Source organism: Passer montanus, unplaced genomic scaffold, assembly GCF_014805655.1.
Source record: "Passer montanus isolate IOZ18808 unplaced genomic scaffold, ASM1480565v1 scaffold137, whole genome shotgun sequence".
NCBI classification, from domain to species: Eukaryota; Metazoa; Chordata; class Aves; order Passeriformes; family Passeridae; genus Passer; species Passer montanus.
In genome coordinates, this window is record NW_024360608.1 from 385,208 (window position 1) to 406,525 (window position 21,318).

Here is a 21,318-nt window from a genome sequence, read left to right on the forward strand (position 1 = left end):
TAGTCTGAAGTCAGCATTGATCTTGCTTTGAGTAGGAGCTGGACTAGATGATCCCTGGAGGTCCCTTCCAACCTGAATGACTCTGCAAGTAACATCACTTTATAAACCATTATAAAATGGTTTTTGAAATGGCTTTAACATCTGATACATGCCTATCCCAGGGCTTCCTGCACCACACAATGCACAAGGAGTGCTGGCAAATGTTTGCAGCATGAACGAATGTTTGAGCTGCTTCACCTACAGTTTATCTGTTTAGTTAGCAGCATTTGTTTCAAGAAAATTTAGAACAGTATCCCCACTCCCTCCATATGCCTCCCTCAGTACAAACATACTGATATGGGTATCAAGATGCCCAAGGTCCTATAGACACAGGCTTTTAATCAGGCTGGAAGTCCTTGGAAAGTTTCCATGACACAGATGGTGAACCCTGGCCTGGGTATCATATCTGTAGTGGCATTGTCCTTACCATGTCTGCTCCATAAAAACCACCACTGGCATAAAGGCTGCCAGTTTAAAGGGTGCCAGTTGTAGAATAGTGTCAAGTATCTGATCACGATAGTCAACAATGGGGCATATACTTAATTCCATTAATCTAGACTAAAAATTCATGTCAATCATGAGTAAATTTGCTGACAAACTCTTGAGAGCAGCAATAATCCAGCAGGGCCAAACCAAATCACTGCCTGGAATGCAGCGTCTGATGTAATACTTGGCTTCAAGTTGCTCCCATGACATACAGATACAGTCACCCACACTACACAGCTACTTTTGTTGAGCAGTTTTGTGAAATCTGTCAAAAAATTCAATGCTATTCACACCAGTATCAAAAGAAGGCATTACATCACAGTAGCACACTGGATCTCTGAAGCCCAGTGAGATCTTTAGGACCACAAAGACAAATACAGTTTTAAAACATAGAATGATGTTTATAAATATTTGATAGGAATGTCAAAGTTTCTGAAGTTGACCAGAGCTCATCAAGGACAAAAGTTTCAAAATCACTTTGGTCAGCTACATACTTTTATGGCAGTGCTGCTGCTCTATGAACATTCTCAGCATGATAATACAATTCTGCTGCCTGGGCATGCTCAGATACCACAACTAGCACATGTGCCATCCTTTGGGAATCTCTGAGTTAATACAGCATCTAGTCTGGCATCCATCCACTTTCGCAGAACAACTCATGTAACCCAATTTCCCATCCTCTTTGTTAACTGTCCTACAGCTGTGGGTAGAAAAATTCCCCAGGGGCATACAGCCTGTTTCTTTTCTCTCTCTTTCCTGACACTCACATAAAATACACCCTGGTTTCACGACAGAAGGCTCTGAAACAAGAGGAAAATGCCTCCATTTTTGCTGACTAATAAGCATGCCTCTGATCAGATGTGGCCATCTTCCGATAACATGGTGATGCAGTCATGAGCTGTGCTCCCACACTACCAGAATTTCATCGGTGCCCACAGATTTCCTGTTCGTGGGCACCATGGTCAGATCAGATCAGAGCAGATGCACCACAACACACAGTCTGAGGGTGCTGCACTGAAGAAAAGATTACATCATGTGCAGCCTTGAAACACCCAGTGCTGTCTTCAAACAGGACAAGAACCTCACAGCAGTCAGTAAAAAGAAAAATGGTCCATACTTGAAAATCCCTAATTGAACTTAGTAAGTGGAAAATAGACTTGAGAGCTGGAAACAAGTTTTAATATCCCACGTCAGTTATGAATTCTTGTGTATTATATTTTGTATTCATTAATTATAACCTCAAACTGTTTTAAATGCACAAAACTCACAGCCCAACCATCAACCCTGACTTCTACAACCTACAATAAGGATATGATATATGAAAAGAACCACCCTATTATCTTGGTTTTACCATCTTTGCATTTCAGTGAACCTCCCCTTCTTTCTTTTAAGAACCTTGGGAGACTACTAAATTAAAAGATAGGATGGCATGCATAATAATATGACATATTTTCAATTTTAAGTATTTCATATATTTGTTCCAGTTAGGTATCCATGGAATTATGATAATGTAAATAGACTAACTTAAGGTGAATTAGCAGATGTTATTTTGAAACAAGGGTACACAAACAGATCTACAGCTTCATTTAATCTGAGTGCAGAGAACAAAAAGCGGACAAAGTCACTTCACTATTTTAACCTATACAAATGCTGAAGATTAGTCTTTTTCTCTCTCTTTAGACTCCTTCGCTTAAGTCCACGCTCAAACTACTTTCTTTCCACATCTGCTACATCCTCTCATTCATCAAAGGCTCATCAGTCTCATCTAATACATTTTAAGTTGGGTAGCTCAGGATGCTTTAACAAACAGGAATTTGTCTGAGCTTGGCTGGATTCCCTCAACTGCACCCATATCCACCAGTTGTGGATGACTGGTACTAGCCAACTGTAAAGCACTGTTCCTGAACAAGTAACAATTGTTAAAATAAAAAAAAAAATTAGAGTTTAGGCTATGTATTGTTCTGGGCTACTATCAAAGGAAGCACTCGCATGAAAATACAAAAGCAGGAAACAGTAAAAAAGTACATTCCGTGGCACCAGCTCTTTGCCAGCTTCAGTCTTCACTGTGTACTGTACCACACCAATAAATAAAAAGTGCACTGTGAGCAGCTTTCAAGCAAAAACAAATGACAAAAAACCAAAACAAAACCCAAACCAAACAAACAGCCACCCCACTACTCCAGAAAAAAAAAAAAGAAAAAGAAAAACACTCAAGCAGACTGAAGACTAAAGCACTAAACAATTGTGACAAGAAAAAAACCTTAACAAAGGTCAATGCTGTCCCCAAAACAACATTTTTATTTCAGCTGTCAGCTTTGAAAGCCAGATATATACAAATGTCAGCAAATGCAAAAGGTAAAAATCAGTACTGTTATACAGACATACTCACTGGCTTTCCAGAGATTCTCTTTTTTTTTTTTTGTTTAATTATGTACCAAGGTTATAATAATAAATCACAAGGAAGAATACTAGTTTTAATAGCATGCTTATTACTCATACAAAACTGCAAATTATTAATTTTTCAATTTACTCCTGGAGTCCTCCTCCCATCTTGCATGCCTCTGGAATGACCCAAACAGCATCAAGGTATGGCTGGACAAAGAGCACACTTGACACCTCTGTGTGATGCTCCCAGACAAAAATAAGCTCTTGGCAAATCCTTACTTTCCAGTAGGTGAACAGAACTTAAAATCACAAGGCACAATAGAAAAACAAACAGGCTTAAAGATGCATATTTCTAGTAACACTGTTCACGAGGCCTTAAGCTGAAATTGCACAGCAACCATTAAAAATTTTAACAACAAAACAGTCAAGAGGGAAGCTCATGTCTTTACAAAGAGTTTGATGGGTGAAGGTATGGATGTTAATGTCTCTGAATTGGGTCTTCATGTCTCTGCTGACTTAGGGCAGCAGATTTGCTGCAGAGCCCTGACACCTCGGCCCCTGGAACAGACAAGGGGCTGCACAAGCCTGAACTTCTGAGCTTTGGGGTAAAACAGCAGGTTCAAGGGGGCAATATGTGGTAGGCGGTTCGGGAAGGCTGTACCTTCCTAATGCCTCAGCAATGGGGAAGGAAGAGGGAAACATGCGGCTGGGAGTTCAGGATCGAGGCAGGCTGTGCCTCTCCGAAACCCCTTGGGAGAAAACCCTGTGGGTGTGTGCCCCAGTGGACTCTTATTCAAATAAAGCTGAAGGATTCCCCTTTATCCTTTTTGTACATAAACCTCTGGCATTTGTGGATTTTCCTGACATAGTGAGCAAAACATACATGCCACAACATGCAGCCTTCACTACATTCTTCCTGACTGTTCTTATATTATTTTTGATATGCACAAAGCATGTAAGAAACAAGCAGGCAATGCTGTCAAAGAAGCATATAACACTTAAACATAAACCAGGCACATAAACACTATTTAGGCTAAAAATAAATCACTGAAGACAAGATGAACTAACTGTAGTAATTACATTTTTTAAAATATGCTTTTAAAAAAGAAAATACATTTTAAAATCAAACCATGACATCTAAAACTATCTAGTTTTCTGTTTTCAGCTTAAATTGCATCAATGCTTTCAAAAGATTACAAAAATTGTTTTGACAAAAATATACTCATCATGATACGAGTTCTGCTGAGTAATTGGCATTAACATACCTATTTTCAGCAGTTTTATGTGACAACTCCATCACCTTTCAGCTTGTTTAGCCTGAGAACAATCCAAAATAACTAGTGTCAACTCTCTGTGTAGGCATTCATTTCAGAGACAGAACTCTTTGCGAAGCCTGATTGCGCTTTAAGCTTACTTTCTTACCAAATTCAAACTAATTTTTTTCTTCTAATAATTTTTCTGTAAGGAAAAGTCTGTGCTTTTGCAACTGCTCCAAAGAAATCTGTGTTATCTGTCCTGCTCAGAGTCACAGGCACAGAATTCTATTTCTGTTCTTAGTCATACACGACTCACTCTCCATGCCCACAGCATTTCCCGTCACTCTCAGCACTGCTAGCAATGTATAGTCAAGCCTGACCTAATGTGCTCCCCTGGAACAGAAGGCAAAAATAAACACACAAATATGGGCCAAATGCTAGCAAGCCTCAGCTCAAATTTTACCCATCTTGCAGAGCATCAAATAGGCCACTTCAAAATGTTTGCAGCTTCACCTCCTCCCGGTCCATGTGACAGGCTCTTGTCAGTTCATGTGTCTTTCAATTTCCATCTGACTTTGTTGCCTGGCTTTGTTACTGAATACCTTATCAAGCCCCAAACAGGTTTTATCCACTCTCAGTTCAATCAAATAATTGAATCAGCTATGGTTCTGCGATTTGCTTGATGCAGAACATTTAGAAGAAGAAGTTTCCTGATTAGTTACTTCAGGATGTGAAAAACGAGATTCACTCTCCAGGTAAAATTTACAAGCTTAATAAATGACAATAGGATACAGAAATAAAGCAAAGTTAACAGCCAGGTGCTTGGCATTCAGCCAGGAGCACACCTGCTATTTTAGAGACACCCTTTACACACCTTTTCTATTGCATCAGCCTATTGCATATTCATAAACAATTATGCATATTTAAACTTTTCCCAAAACTAGTTTACATGTTCCGAGAACCGTTTAGCATGGCTTCTCTTTGAAGAAGAGCATGCATGTTTCTTGGCTGTGGTTTTATTCTGTTTTTATTATCACCTCCAGCTTGGGCTTTGGTCCATACTTCCTACAGAGGGTAGGTGCTGATAGTTTGCATATCAGTAACAGGGGTTTTCATCATAAGTGCATTGGGTATTGTCCAACCAAGCAAGCAGCTCGATTATCACATGTGCAACTGTATCAACTATTTCATTACTATGTCTCAGTTTAGTTAATAGCAGAAATAAAAACTATATATTTATAGCAAAGTTACCTTAACATTATACATATAGCATCCATTTTCATACTTGCAAAAAGCCGATATTATATGTTTATAACAATGAGATCTGTGCACGAGCCTCTAAAACCCACTACTGAGGGCAAACTGAGGAAATACAATAGGCTTCCATCTCTCACATCTTCTGCTCTGTATAGCAATAGTGCATTTATGCCATAGTTTTTCCATTAATAATGCTGCTTTGTGTTAGCTGTTCTCAGATGCTGCACACCAAATCCTAGCTAGCTGACTAGTTGTTTTCAAACTTTCCCTTTTTCCTTCTTAAACATTGCTGGAGAGAGGACTTTGCAAGAGGAAACATCCTACGATACTGGGTCAGTTAATCTCCATGTCAGCCTGAGGGCAATACAGAGGCAGGCAGAGAAGGAACTGGCAGGATGGCAAAGATAAAGCAGCTGAGTAGCACAGTTCAGTCAGGAACAGCACGGGGCTGAGCACGAGCAGACAGCCCCCCAATACTGCCATGGCAGGAACACAAACCAGGAGAGTGATTAATTAGTTTGACAAAAGGGAAAAAATCCAGGATTAACAGCTATTGTTGACACCTACATGGATCCTCACCTTTTTTTTCAAAACCATTGAACTTGGCTTGGAAAAAATCTGGGCAGTGACTTTTACACTCGATAATGATACACTGCAAAAAAAGGATCAAGTGCATTAGGAATACACTTCTCTGCCTCAGCTAGGGGGAAACCTACCTTCCTGAGGGGCACTCAGTTGCTGGAAAATCCACAGCAACTGAACCAAAGTGCCAAGAAACACATCAGTAGGGAGAAATTTGATATTGGCTCTGCAGAGGGCTGGCTGAAAAGTGTAGTGTTTTTTCCTCACTGGCATCTCTAACCTCTGTGATACTAACAAATGCTTCTGCTAAGTGACAGCAATATCCTTTCGTAAATGATGGGAAGGATTCCAGGGCTACTAGCAAGGAAAGTAATGCAACTCCTGAAATTCCCACCTGTGCCACATGAAGCCACAGATTTCTCTCCTACACTGAAAGAAACTGTTCAGGGATTACAAGAGCAATAATTTCATGCAAGAGAAGAAAAAGAAAGAAAGAATCCACTGGCAACCAAAGCTTTGCTACTCTGGTAAGATCAGTTCCTTGAGCTTCCTACAGACAAAAAAACCTAACCATTCACAGCCTCTCTGAAGTTCACCTGCATGAGTGTGATATACACCAAGCAGAAATGAATAGTTGGGTCAACAATTTAAATACAGCAGACAATAAATCAGAAATCAAAGTGGATTAGAACTGAGTACACAGCACTCTCCAGGAAATGCTTAAGGTCTGATAACAGTAAAAATGAAAACTACTGTTTTAAGAAACTTAGTTTAGTTCACAGCTGTCCAATAGGCTTCCATAGGAACATGTACATAGCACTATTTAAAATGAGGCCTTTTTAAACCATCACAGAGAAGCAGACAAAACACTGCATGCAACGAAACACATACCACAAACCGGCTCAGCCCAGAGGGCCAGACCCTGCAATTTCTTTCAGGGGCTGCAAAATGCCCAAGAACTGCTCTGTGGGAGCCTCGTGACAGGCAACAAGGACAACAAGCTAAGTAAGAGCAGAAAATCGTGCTCCAACACATTCCTCCATGCCTTCTCTCACATGACAAACAAGTAAGAGACAACCTCACCCCATCTTTCAGAAGATTTGGTTGTAAGTGTGACTAAATACTCAAGTGAAAATCTTTCTCCATATTAAAAAATAATAAAAATCCACCCATGGGAAAGTGCCACAAATCTGATATTCCAAGGGAGCAGAAGCAATAATAAAACATGTTAATTAATGATGGGGACAAATATTCCAGGTTCAAGCAACCTGGGAAGAACCAGCAATTAACTATCTCTGGGACAAATAATTTTCCTTTCCCCATAACTAATTTATCTTTTGCCAGTGGGGTGCTCCATACATGGAGATTTAACTTTATGGCACATTAAAGTTTAGCTGTATCATATTACTTAGTAACTTACAGGACAGGATCATTTACAATTTTGCCTCAAGGCCTCAGAATCCAGCTTAAGACTGAGACTCTGAAAATCAAATTACCCTGACCTGGACAAATGCCAATCCCAAGGCCACTGCCCACAGCAACTTTCTTTTCTTCAGGCTACCTTAGCATAACTTCTAATAATGTTCCTGAAGATGTGGTCTAACATTATTCATTTAATTAGACAAGCCTTCTTATGACAAAGAACAGAGACTGATGCCAAGTACTCATTCAAATCAGACATGAACAACATGTTAGCCCAACTGTGGAACATCTGAGCACATTTCACACATTTTAAAAATGTTGTGCCTTTGGCACAACAGGGTCATCCAGTTATTTTTATGATTGTAAGTCAGCCAATATAAGTTAACAAAACCTCTTCTCACACTTCTCTTTCTCACCTTGCTTGCCTGATCTCATTTTGGATTAAATTTTATAGCCTGTATTTGTTCAGTAGGTCCCAGGTCCTCCCCTCTGTGCCTCACTCTGCTGGGCACAGTATGAAGACCTTGAGAGCAATGACCCTGCTCCCAGTCCAACACAAACCACACACAAGAAGAAGAGCCCTGACCCAGTGAGGTACCCAGGATCAGCCCAGAAGGACTCACAGTCCACCACATGGGTAAGGCACAGTCACAACTTGTTGCCATACAATAGCACCTTAAACACTTAAAACCCATTATTCAATACATTCTATATGTTAAAATGTCCATCTCACCTAGAATGGCTACCTGCCAAAAACAACCCATCACAAAGCATCTCACACACCCTTTTTGATTTCATTACACAACAGTGTTATCCAGACATTTAAAAATCCCCACAGTATGTGGTGGTTTTTAGATATAGCTGAAGATTGTCTTCACTATTCAGTGTGTGACTGAGTTCTCTACTGAGCAGTTTCCTACAATAGCTTTTGTAATACACTCTATTTAATTTTGAGTGATGAGTAGCAGCATTTCACTCAACTTCAATAGCACACATCAGCAAGGCATTCAATCACTTTATTTTAGCAACAATTTGTTGTTCATTCTAGAAATCCAAGTCTGGCAAGCTTTTTAATATGCATGAGTATGTTTCATAGAAAGCAAAAAGCATGTTTCCCATTCTGCTCAACACGTTCAAGTCCTATCTTCTTCGCAGCAACAGACCACTTTGCAAGGAAAATCCTTGAATTAATACAAAAAGGTATCTGAAATCCAGTAACTAACACTGATAAGCAAGGTAAAAAATCTGGGGTAATTTCTAAACCTCCATTAGAGATGAGATACTAATTTTTCAATTTGCTGTGAAACAGGTTTCAAAAACATAATGGAAAGGGGGAAAACTGCATATTACCATGCATGCAAGAAAAATGTTTGAAATATCCTATTTTTCTTCCCTCTCTAAGTGATGTGGATTCTTTTGTACTCCTTGATGATATGAATCACAGATCAGCATTCTGGGAATCAATCCTATTCCCATTTACCAGTGTAATATGATCATTTAGCATAATTAACGCATGATATTTCATTACTTGCATGGACTTGGACCAGATCTGAAATGTAAATATTTGCCAAACTGTACATCCTAATGCCCAGTGCTACACAATGGTGTAACTTAAGACACTCACTTGATTCGCTTTCTCTTCTGGGGGCAGAGTTAAGGCTGCTGTGGGAATTCTCACTTTCATAACATGAGGCAGCTTAAACATTATAGATGATGTTACATTAATTTCTGCAGTATCAAATTTTAAAGGTGTGGAAACAAGATGAAAGAGCTCACAATACAGCCATCATTTCAAGTGGCACTAGAATGAACAGAAAGAAAACTCCTGGAACAAATAACAACCATTTCAATCTTCCCCAACTATCTTTTCCCTAGTGCACTCAATCACCCAGCTCTCCTAGGACACAGTAATCAACCAACCACCATTCTGTGTGATTCAGAGCATGGCACACATGCAAAAGGTAATCAGAAAAATCATTGCAAGATGCAAACACACAGCAGCCCTACAGAGAGACATTTTATGACCAAGCCAAGACTCTTTATAACAATCTTAAATTCTACAGCATGAAATTTCAAAGGTTCTTTATCTTACACACTGCAACATTGTGTCTCATCTACTACAATACAGATGTTAACTCTGTCGATGCCTAACACCCCTCACCTATCTTTTCATTATTTGTCTTGCAACAGAAATATCAGGAAGCTATTCACATCTATGCTGGTTTTGGGATTAGTTTTCTTCACAGTGGCTGGTATGGGGCTGTGATTTAGATTTGTGCTGAACAGAGGATCGATAATATACAGATGGTTTTGGTGGTGGTGAGCAGGGCTTACACAGAGACAAGGCCTTTTCTGCTTCTTGTATTGCCATGACGAGGAAACTGGAAGTATGTGGGAAATTGGGAAGAGACACAGCTGACCCCAACTGACCAAAGGGTTATTTCATATCATATAACATCATGCTCAGCATATCAAGTGAAGGAAGAAGGAGAAAGGGAGGAAGATTGGAGAGATGGCTTTTTTCTTCCCAAGTCACCATTACATGTGATGGGCCCTGCTCTCCTGGAGATGGCTGAACACCTGCCTGCCCACAGGAAGCAGTGATTTAATTCCTTGCTTTGCTTGTTGCTTAACCTATGAGTTTTCCAGCCTTTACCCTTCCAGTTCTCTCCCCAGTCCCACTGGTGGGGAAGTGAGCGAGCAGCTGCATGGGGCCTGGCTGTTGGCCGGGGTTAAACCACAGCCATGTCCAACATCAAATGTACAGATTTTAAGCTAGTTGTATACCTCCTATTACTGATTTTTCTCTTGAAAACACACAAGTCTACAAGTGAAATTTTCCACAGCAGTTAGACAACAGAACTATTGCCTTGACATTGAAAACCCTCTCAGGATATTTCCCAGTTCTCTCTTAAATAAACAGTATCCCTAAGTCTTTGCAGTATCCCCAAGACTGAGCCATTGAGCAGCATCACCGCCAATGATGATTTACACAAGAGGAAAGGAAAGCTCCAGCATTCCTTTTTCATAGCCTCACCAAACATAATCTTAGCTTTTCCCAGTTGCAAGGAGATTCTTTCCCTTCACAGACCATAATCTCTCATCACTCATCCCAAAATGTACAACAGTAGATGTTCGCTGCCTGCAGCTGTCATGACAAGTTTTACACAGCAGCACAGAAATATGAAACAGTTCTTGGCAAGCCAAGTACAAGAGTAGACTATTAGCTCTCTGTTGCTCTCACTGCTTGGATTTATCAAACTGCACTCCCTGCAGCCTTTGGCAGAACACATGGCATTCAGCAGAAATGTGGATCACCTTGCTTTCCCTAAAGGAGCAGAAGTTGCTTCTTATACTGTGTCAGAAACTTAATGAAAGGTAAGCAGTGCCATATCTGCCACTCGCTCCTAGCCAAGGCTAAAGCCCTGAAGAACACAGGGAATGTAAAAATACGAAGCAATGGGCCTGCAACTGTAAGACACCTAACCCCAGGGTAGCCCTGGGTTCCTCCAAAATGAATCTGTTTTTCTAAGCCTGTTTATAGAACTAGCCTTGCACAAAAGGGTACAACTTATGTGCACTAACAAAAAGTGCTTTCAGTAGGAACCTTGTTTCATTCTTCCCTGCTTCCTTTCCCTACAAATGTCACAGGTAAGAAAACAGAGGAAGAGGAATATTTACATATAATGAAAAGGATTATTGTCCTCCTCTGTTAAATTTCCTTCAGTACTTATGGCATCACTTGGAGATGATCCCAACAACAACCATGTTACTCTGGTCTCTCTCAGCATTTGTGGCAAGAAAATAACAGATTACAAAAAGGTTTTGTAAGGGCTCAGGGTTGGACCAACTCATCTTCCCTCAACGCCAATGTGAGCAGTATTAAAGATAAGGCTTAATGACTCCAAAAATCCTTCACTGAGATCTTACTTACTGAGGTAACTGGATGTACACCAAGGAAGAAGTCACAGACCAAACCTGGAAAAAAGAAGAAGAACAAAATTAATTTATTTGTCTTTTGGACCCACTTCCCACCACAAACATAATTAGCTTAGGACAGAAAGGAGAGATTCAGGGAGATTTAAAAAAAAAACAAACAGGAAAAGGTATATCAAATTCCACCTGCTCCTGAGCAAAAGGAGTAATTCTTAAAGGTGGTCTCCAGGGCATAATATACTGATTTGATCTGGACTCAAGTTTAAATAATGGCAGTAGGCAAAATATTAAAACAGATTTACAGAAACTGAAGAGAAAACAGAGATCACAGGGAAAAGCAAAAGCTGTGTGTCTATTAAATCAGAAATACTAGTCAAAAAATTCAGTGCTTCTACCCCTTGGCATTTAGGTCCTACATTATCACCACGACTCCTGATGACTTGCTAACAGCAGCCAAACTAGAAATTAAGCAAGACCCTTCCTGGTAAACTCTCCTCCAGCAGCCTTGCTTTCTGACAGATGTCACCTTTGCTTCTAGTACAACATAGAGTCCTTTGCTTCTAGGACAACTGCTGAAGTCAAAACCACACAAAACCACACAACAGAAAGCACCCCATCTTATCCAATTGATACTGGAGCTTTCAAGCCTGTAACAGCACCACCCCAGTGTTAGAAGGGCACTACAGCTAGCAAAGTGAGACTAGGATTTCCTTCAACCACATGGAGGAAAGACATGGAACAGCACCATCGCCACTGTTTAAAAGCCCATCAATATTATTGCAGCTGCAAACAACAACAAAAAAAATTACAAAGTATTTTTTAAAAATTGTGATTATTCACCAAACTTGGTAAATGGAAAAGTTTCCATCATTCCACTGTTGTTGATTTTTAAATTAATGTTTTCTCTTTGCCTTCTTCACTGTATCAAGTAAGACAATGAAACACTGCTATTGATTTCACAGTCTGTTTACTGATGTGCTTCAGCACATGGACACTTCAAGAGATCATACACATCACTTCTATACATCTTCCTTAAAGTGAACTAAATACTATATTAACTCATCACCAATGTCACACTCCATGGCAAACACTTGCAGGCATCCACTCAACCTAACCAGCTCCCCAGTGACACAGGTGACAGCCATTTCAGCCACTGAAGTACTCATATTGAAGTCAAGGGTAGCTAAGCAATAATTAATAAATAATAAATTTTTTGTTGTTTTTTGTAAATCAAGAATTAAATTAGCCAAGATTCCCACAGTTCCATTGTGTAGATGTGGGCTAGTTAGTCAAACTGCTGTCACACACAACATGCTGTCAGCTATACTTAGAGATGAACTTTCTTTACCACTGATGTAAGCTGGTTATGAACACAGCACAATCTGTAGCAAAGACACAAATGGTCTGAGAGGAGCACTTCAAGTTGTGTAATCGTGTAAAACAGGTAAGTCCTAGCCATATCAGAGGTACACTGTCTGGCATGACAAAAGCCAGCTCTACACAGTAAAATTAAGAAAGGAAAATGAAATGCCTGCAAGAAAACTGTTAAAGAGGTCTTGTTGCTGGCCAAAGTAAACATTAATAATAAACTCAAAGAAACAAGACTCATCTGACAGACCAGAACTGGTGAGATGAAAACTCACAAACAGATGTAACTGAAGAGCTCAGTTCATACCCCCAATGATTCACTACATGGGTAGGTACAAGATTGTTGCAGAAACTATGATGCAAGGAACAGACACTCTGCAAATCCTTCCAAAACTTGAATCTTTCACAATATTTTTTGCAAGAGTAGGGAACTGTAGTCAGCAGCCAGACAACCTGTTCAATCCACAGTTCACAGCAGAAGAAAGTAAGGAGAAAAGTCTGCCTTCAAAAGTAGAAGTCCTATAACCAAAGGCCTAACAAAACCTAGAAGAAGAAAATGCTGATCTTTTCTATTCCAGAAAGCTCAGTGACTGGTAGGCACTTACCTTCTGGTAACCTTTGGGTACATCACCACACCTTGTCCTCTAAATCAAAGCATTCTTGTCTTCCAGTTCCTCAAACCATGGCCCAAGGACAAGCAAAGTCTGTTTATTTTTGTAAATAGGTGCTTTGGACCAATGTCATCATCACAGGTTAAGTATCTGCTTTGGTTGTCCTTGACAATTTCGAGCTTACCATGGGGATATTTTGTATCTGAAGTATGAGTGCATTTTATTAATAAAATTAAAAGCTACAGCTCTAACCACTTACAGACCTTTGAAACAGAAATTGGGCTGTCCAGTGATACAAGCAGAAATGGTCTGGTAGTGACTTAAGAACACTGCAGAGAAATGAACACCACTTCTCAGTATCTCTTAAAGTAAAGGAGGGGGATGACTTAGCACCTTCACAACAAACAAGGGTCTTAAGAAGATTTTGATAAATTACTTTCAAATTTTAAAAACAGAGGAAATAAATAGTACTTGCTAAAGTAGGAAGAAATATAGAGATTCCTAAATGAAATAACATTTGTCTTTAAAGAGCTCTTCAAAAAGCAATTCAGAAAAAAAACCCAGCAACATATCTAAAAGACTTGGATCAGTTTTGTTTCCTTTGTGTGCTTTAATCTAGAAACAGCAAGGAAGAAATGGACTAAAGATAGCAAAACTGTTCTGTTCTACCATAGAATGAACTTGCTCAGTTCTTCAAAGAGGAACTGATGGAGAACAGACTAAGAAGGAAAAACTGAAGATAGAGACTAAATAGCTGTGAAACCAAGCTATGATGGAACAAAGCAATTTCTTTCATAAAAGAAATCAAGATGGAATAGAGATTGTTTGGGTGCCCCTGGAGAGTAAGCAGCTGAAGATGGATTTTTCAGGAAAAACTGACTGCTTTAAGAAAGATGTCTTCAGAAATTATTTTAAGAAAAACAGAATGAAAAGGAGAGAGCTTCTTGTATAAGTCTTGAGAGGTACTTTGTGGCAACCATTCACCAGGAAAATGGTGAATCAACATAGAACTTGGAAAACTGAAAGCTATCCAGATGAATTTGCATTGGTGCAGGAACTTAAGACTCTGTTCTCATTTCTTCCTCCTGGTTCTCCCTAGAAAATCCCTTTTCTACTTCATAGTCCATTTTACTTTGCCTTCTATATAACTAGAAAAGAGTACACATCCAAGAAGCTCCTGTTCTCAATGAAGTCTCTTCCTCTACAGATTGTCAAATCACTCTACAGATCACTGGTCCCAGCAACTACTTTTACCACAGCCTTCATATCCTAATCTCTGACCATATTCACCTGAAACACCATCCTCAGTCTTCTCAAATGAAACAGGAGCAGTTTCAGTGTGTGGGATTTAGCTGATCTTCCATCCTGAGTAGGTGTGAGGGAAATACATTGGGAATTTTCCCAGACTTGCAGTTCTTACCCCTTGCTCTTCGTCTTTGATGGCACCCAATAGCTCAGTGTTAGGTGTCCGTGCTATGTATATCCTCCCTATAGATGCCTCTGCTGCTGTCCACAGTGTCCCAGGTTCTATGAATGTAGTCTTGCCAGTCCTGCTGCTTTCTCCACTGCTGGGAAACAGAGCAGCAAGAGCTTTTTTAACACTCAGAGCCACTGTTACTTGGCAAAACTTTGTGAGACAGCAAAACAGCACTGGAGAGATCCAAAACCTCTGATGTACAAAAGAAAATCAATTTATACTTGGAAGGTTTTCTTTACAGGCTTTTAGGCCAGCCATTTAGGTTTTTATTTTACAAGGAGACATGCTCCCATCTGCATGTTAGTACAGGTCTCTTCTACTGCCAGAACCATTATCCCATTCCCCTAATGGTATTTTGTCCACATGTATATAAATACATATAAACAATACTGTGCAGACTGTCCTCCAGTGGAAACAATGTACTAGACATTCTCAGAACATTGCTTTCAATCCTTCACAACTTCAGCTGCAGTTTCTTCAAATAAAGTCAGGTAACAACCTTCATTCACATATGGTTACAGTCTTAAAATAAAACTGAATGAAAAGCTGATTTTGGGATAAGTATATATTTACAAAATCAAGGAACTGTTTAAAACAAAGGTGGATGAACATCCTGGCAGAACCACCTTACACTGAACTGTATGCAGAGTTGTAGGTAAAAAACACCAGTAGAGAAACAGAAAACAAAGTATGCTTTCAAAAGCATTCTTGAATTATTTAACCTTTAGAAACGTGCAAATGAAAACAGAAAGTCTCCTTGCCTGTGCTCAACATGAGTTTGAAGTACAGCTGCAATCACCATAAATGTCATTGTCAGCATACTGCCATAAGGCACTCAAGGAGACAGCACAGACTATCCAACTGCACAAGACAAGTCGCTTGGGTTCTTCCCAGAGCAGCCTAAACCCAGGATTCCTCCAACTTCAGGCTTTGCCTCCCTCAATCCTTCAAGTCAAATGAATTTAAGTAAGAGCAAAATTAAAGAACACCAAATACAGGAGAGCTCACAGAGACCTGTGCTCTCTAAATTTGTATTGATCCCTGTTCCCCAGTAAAGAGTCTCAAAAATTTCAGCTAAGTCTCCTTCAAACCTGCTGACAGGGTGTGACATTTCACCTCTCTGTTCAGTGTACCACCTCATCCTTCCTTTCCAGCCCTTCCTCCCAGGGGAGGGCTGCAGACTTCCTCTCCCTTAGCCTAGTGCCTCCTCAAGGCTCCTGCCTTCCCACCCACTCCCCTTGAGCTCCTTCTCCAGTCCAGCCCAGCCTCCTGCCCAGACACACCCCACATGGATAATGCAGCTCCTGTGGTCCTCTGCCTGGCATGAGGTTGAAATGTTCCATTATACCTTCACTGTGAGCTTACACAGACCAATCCAAGCACTTGTAAATCCGTGAGGACAGCCCAGAGGGAAGGCAGCTCTACTTGAGCAATATCAGAGCAGAAACTAAAGCCCAGTTAACACAGTTCAGCTGATTCTAGAGACATACAGTGACTCAGCCCCAAAAATACCATCAGCTTTTTACTAGTTAATGCAGTTTGTTTCCCCTTTTGCAATTGTAGCAGGGTTCATGGAAATAAACACCCAGCTACTAGTCACTTCCACCTTCAGAAATACCAGGAATTAGACCAGCATGACAGTATTTGCATTAGAAAGGAGAACTCTTACAGCAAAAGGGGAAAGTGCTTTCAAAAAAATTTTAACAAATTTTCCTGTTACACCTTTTCGAACAAAGATTAATGTAAACTTCAAATCTTTTAAATGTATGTTACTACTTCATGGCTATCATAATATTACAACATGATATTCACATCACTGTAAAGAAATGCTAAGCTTAATTAATACTTTTGTCCACTTAAAGGCTTACTGGAGCATATGTTTATGATTTAATCTGCCCTGTCTACCCGGAGCTATCCCTACAACATGCCTGTTTTCTACTCTTGATTTTAAAAGCTTTTCAACAACAGAATTTTTTTACCCCTCCTCAACAGGTAGTCTAACAGACTAATACATCCCACTGGCACCAAAACACAGCTCATGACTTACTCAGGATCCCACATTTCCTATCTGCTCTTTCTTCCTTGTGAAGCACAGTCAGATGCCTCATTTCTTACTGGGCTTGCAGACAGTGACACCTTGCAGCAGCTGGGCTTTGCCCAGGGATCATGCCTCATTCTACAAACTCTAGCCCTCAAGGTTTATTTTTTGACAGCAATAAATGCAAGGCTGTGGAATATCATCAGAAAACAGAGGGAAAGGCGAGGTAGGGCTTGAAAGATATTTAAGCAACAATGCTGTCCAGCTGTATTAACACTTAACTCACAGAGACATCACCTTCCCAGAAACACTGCAATGTTTCTGGGAATGTAATGAAGAAACCATCCAACATCTTTCACTGCAGAACAGAGTCCAGCCTCGTGACAAACACACCACAGAAAACATGTCACTGAACCACAAAAAGTAACCCACAGGACAGATTTGATGGGGTTTTTTTCCCCAGGAAACACAACACTGACATTCAGCAATGCATGTTTCATTGAGGGAGGCTACAAGGAGCAGCAGAAACAGCCTCTGGAAATCAGCTTTAGGAGATCAGGAGAGATTAAGAGGAAGGGCACTAATGATATCTGTGGTCTCCAATAAAGTATCTTCTTAACACCTGAATAAAATATACAAAAGTTTTTATCTTCCCAACAAGTACTTCTCAAAATTAAATTCTAGCATGCATTGCATTGAGCAAAGAGATGGCACTTCCTGAGCACATCCCCACTTTTCTACAATTTCGCTGCCATGTAGAGAGAGAAGACAAATATCTATTTCTGATCCACTCACATTCTCTGGGTATTGCTAAGATGGCCTTACCAGGACTGACTCAATCCTAAGGTCTGTTAACAACCACAGCACAAATGGGGAAATGATCTACTGGTCCTGGCATTGATCCAAAATATTCTATTTTTCAGAGAGTCAAAGAAGACAACCCTCAGATAAGAGCTATTCACTGGTCATACACTGTCTTTCCCCAAGCTCAGCATCATGCTTTATTGCTATCACACTTCCTACATGAAATTTGAAAGAGCATGGTTTGATCCATCACAGAATTCATCTTGAAGTGATGTTACACCAAAAAGGCATTTGAGAATCACAGAAAAGGAAAGTGAGTTTACAAATACAAACCATTCACCTACCCCCACACACACCTCCCCAGCATAAGCTGTGAGCACACTGAGGAAAGCTTTTAATTTAATTTCTTTAAGCATCTTAGCAACACATAAGCATTCTAAAGCCTTCCTTCATTTCTTCATCTGGGGTATTTACAAGTACTGATATTGTTTTACACACCTCCTTCCTTCTCAGACCAAATGGCTGCTTGATCTCAGGATCAGAGAATTCATGTTGGAGCAGGCCTCTGGGGGTTCTATCATGCTCTACCTTACAAAGGGCCAGCTATGAGGTCCCAAAAAAAAATTGGCCTTAATTTTTTTTGGCCTTGAAAACCTGTGAGGACAGACATTGCACAACCCCTCTGGGCAACTTGTTCCAGCATCTGACTGGTCTCCTTGTGGGAAATGACATCTATCTTGAACTTCATTTCAACTTTCCTTTGTTGTCCCTCATGCAGTCACCATACAACAAAGTGAAGAAGCTCTGTCTTATTGAGAACCTCCTTCAAAGTACCAAGAGGTCTCTACAGGTCCCATCAAAGTTATTTTTTCTTCAAGCTGAACAACCCTAGTTCCCTCAGCATATGATCCTCATGCTGTACCAGGGCTCTGAGAGCACTGAAAGGCCTTTAAATGCTCTCTTAGCTTCACATCCACATCTGCCCTCTGCTTATGGCACCAGGGACCCCACTTTAGTTCTGCCTGTGGCCTTCAGTGCCTGCCCAACCTGTGTTGTAGCTGTGCCCTGCCTCCAGCCACGTGTGTGAATCCTGGTCCTGAACCCCACTGATGTAGACCCTGACCTGAGGTAATCACTTCCTTGGATACTGGCTGCAGTCTTATGAAAATAGTCCTGAGTATTGTCAGCTGCCTTCACTTCCAGAGCACAACACTGGCTCATGCTCAGCCTCTTTAAAGCATTCTCATCTCTTTTTGTCATGCATCAGTAAATCTAGTGACATTCAACACAGAAAAATAACGGGGCATCAGTCATTTGCAAACAGCACAATCCTGAAACATGATAAAAGGGAAAAACTGAGGTGGGTTTTCAATCGTAAAACCCAAGTATCTGGGGAATGTTAACATTCCACTTCTAAGATAAGCAGCCACTTCTGCTCCAGCTCTCTCAGAGCAACACCAAGACAAAGTCTTGGATTCTCTAGCGATAACTTGCTAGTTTCACTTGTGACACAAATGTGAAAGTAACTCCTCCAGTCAGTGCTGCCGCCTCAGTGTTGGTTTGCTATTTTAATCTGTGCTCTTCCTGTGTTTCACTTTTGTATTGCAGTTTCTTAGTTTGTGTCTTTGGGGAGACAAGGGTTAAACACTAAAAATACACAGTTGTGATGGAAATACCCTCATGGACAGGCTGAGGTTTGGCATGCTTTGGAAGAAAATAACTTAAAATAGCACAGAAAGCAAAGACTGTGGGATATGCATCTCTGATGGCTACTTTCTGCTAAAATAACCAAAATAGCTAAGATAACACTGCCACTCACAGTTAACCCTCTATCCTGCTCAACAGAGATGAACAAGGCCATTCTAACCTCAGAGCTTTGCCTGAGTAACGCAAATAACATTGCATTTGTTATATTCTGACCCCAATGCAGCTTTATTAATGAGAATTAGGTTTAAAGAAAGTGCAGGCACCCAAAACCAAGCATGCCACAAGTCTTACAGCCCTGTTATAGAACAGGCTTTTTCTGTAGGATTTGTAATTTGATCATCACAGGTCTAAAAATGTGAAAGGGAAAGATCTGGAGGCAGAAGCTATATTAGCTCCATCAGTTTTCATACTAGGAGCTCAGGAAAAATGCAAAATGGAAGCAAAGGACATAAAACTGCAAGGACAGATTTATTCCCTGGTGTTCTCAACATTACATTGATAATTTATATTTTAATATTCTAAAAGTTATTGAGTGCCAACTTTGGCCCCACATTCCATGCCAACACAACTCATGTGAATGCACACTTCAGTGGCTGCTATCCTTTGCAATTATACACCCTGGCTACAAAGCTTAACAAACAAACCATTAAAACAATTTGTGGCACCTGTTACTAACAACTTTGCTACAGGAACATGTTAAGTTTTGGCTTCCACAGGCAACATTTAGGCCCATCTAGGAATCGGCCAAGAGCCCAAACAAACTGTGTGATTTGACTCTCATGGCTGTTCTAGAGAATATTTAACTTCTACCCAGACGTATCCCAGGTGACTTATGCCCAACTCTTAAAGTAAGTTCAGGTCATGTAGGAAAATCAGGTGCCCCATTCCTGTGGTTCAAACCACAGAACTATACAGTGTAAAAGCACAGAACAAAAGAGTTGATAGAAGGATCAGGAAGAGAAATGCAGCTCACCCTTGCAGTCTATTTTTTTTTCTTAACACAACATCCCACACCACAGGTCCTCCCCTGCCCATCAGAAAACCCTGGAGCTGAAGGCCCTCCCGAGAGGCAAACCTCACGGAGCTCCCACCTCCCACCAGGAGCACAGTGACAGGCGGATATCCCAAGATTCAGCAAGAAACTTTCCAAAAGCTCGAACAGGAAAAGGCCACGCTGGAGTCAAGTTTTACATAAGAAGGGGGAAGGCAGGAACCGCTGGCACCACGTCCGCGGGGGCTGCCGAGCGGAGCTGTCAGCCCCGGGCGGGCTCGCTCCCATCGCGGCGGGCTCAGCCTCCCTCCCCTCACGCGTGCCCCCAGCCCCTCACGACCGCCGCACCTCGAGGGCGCGCAAGGCCACAGCAGAGGCAGCCCCCGCCTGCCAGCAGCGCTGTCCCAGGGTGTTCTCCCGGGCGGCGGGGACAAATCCATCCCCAGCCGAAGCCATCCACTCCCGTGCTGGATGGGCACCGCGGGCTCCCCGGCCGAGAGCGGAACCGTGCACGCAGACGCCGCTGGGCTCATCTCATCGCTCTGAACTAACTTTCCTGTTTCCGCAAAAATCACACAGGCACCGGAGGAGGGGGTGGGGGGGTTATTGTTTCCAGTAAACACTCCTCACCCCTACAAGCCACCCGCACCCTCATCCCGCCGGGACCCCGCCGCTGCCCAGCATCTCCGGCGGCCGGGCCGGCATCCCGCGACCCCCGTGGCGGGCAGACCCCGGCACCCCCGCCCCGGGCCGCCCCGCTCCTGCCACCTCCCCTCTCCCGGGGCCTGGAATCGCCCGCAGGTCCCCGCCGCCCCTCGCCCCCTGCGGCGCCGGGTCTCACCCGCGCGACTCTGGGCCGGGCCAGATGGGGCCGAGTGCTGGGGGAGCGGCGGAGGTAGGGCAGGACACGGCCCCAGCTCCTGCCAGCGGAAACGGGAGGAGGGGCTCGGACCAGCGTT

The 21,318-nt window shown here is 41.6% G+C and overlaps 1 protein-coding gene across 7 annotated transcripts in view; it reads right to left on the bottom strand.

Annotated features, from left to right (window-relative positions):
- Positions 1–21,318, bottom strand: part of TSPAN9 (tetraspanin 9) — a 169,034-nt gene extending 147,716 nt beyond the window's left edge. For 2 of the 7 annotated variants that reach the window (XM_039699625.1, XM_039699621.1), the window contains exons 1-3: positions 21,201–21,318; positions 14,763–14,907; positions 11,362–11,405 (exon numbers count right to left, since the gene is read on the bottom strand). Coding sequence is in view for 1 of the 7 variants with exons in the window: in XM_039699619.1 (XP_039555553.1) it covers positions 11,362–11,405; positions 20,708–20,815 (152 nt within the window). In the remaining 6 variants the exon portion in view is untranslated. Of the gene's footprint in view, positions 1–11,361; positions 11,406–14,762; positions 14,911–20,707; positions 20,862–21,200 lie in introns of those variants that run through there. The other 5 variants (XM_039699622.1, XM_039699620.1, XM_039699623.1 and 2 more) reach the window with 5 other exon arrangements.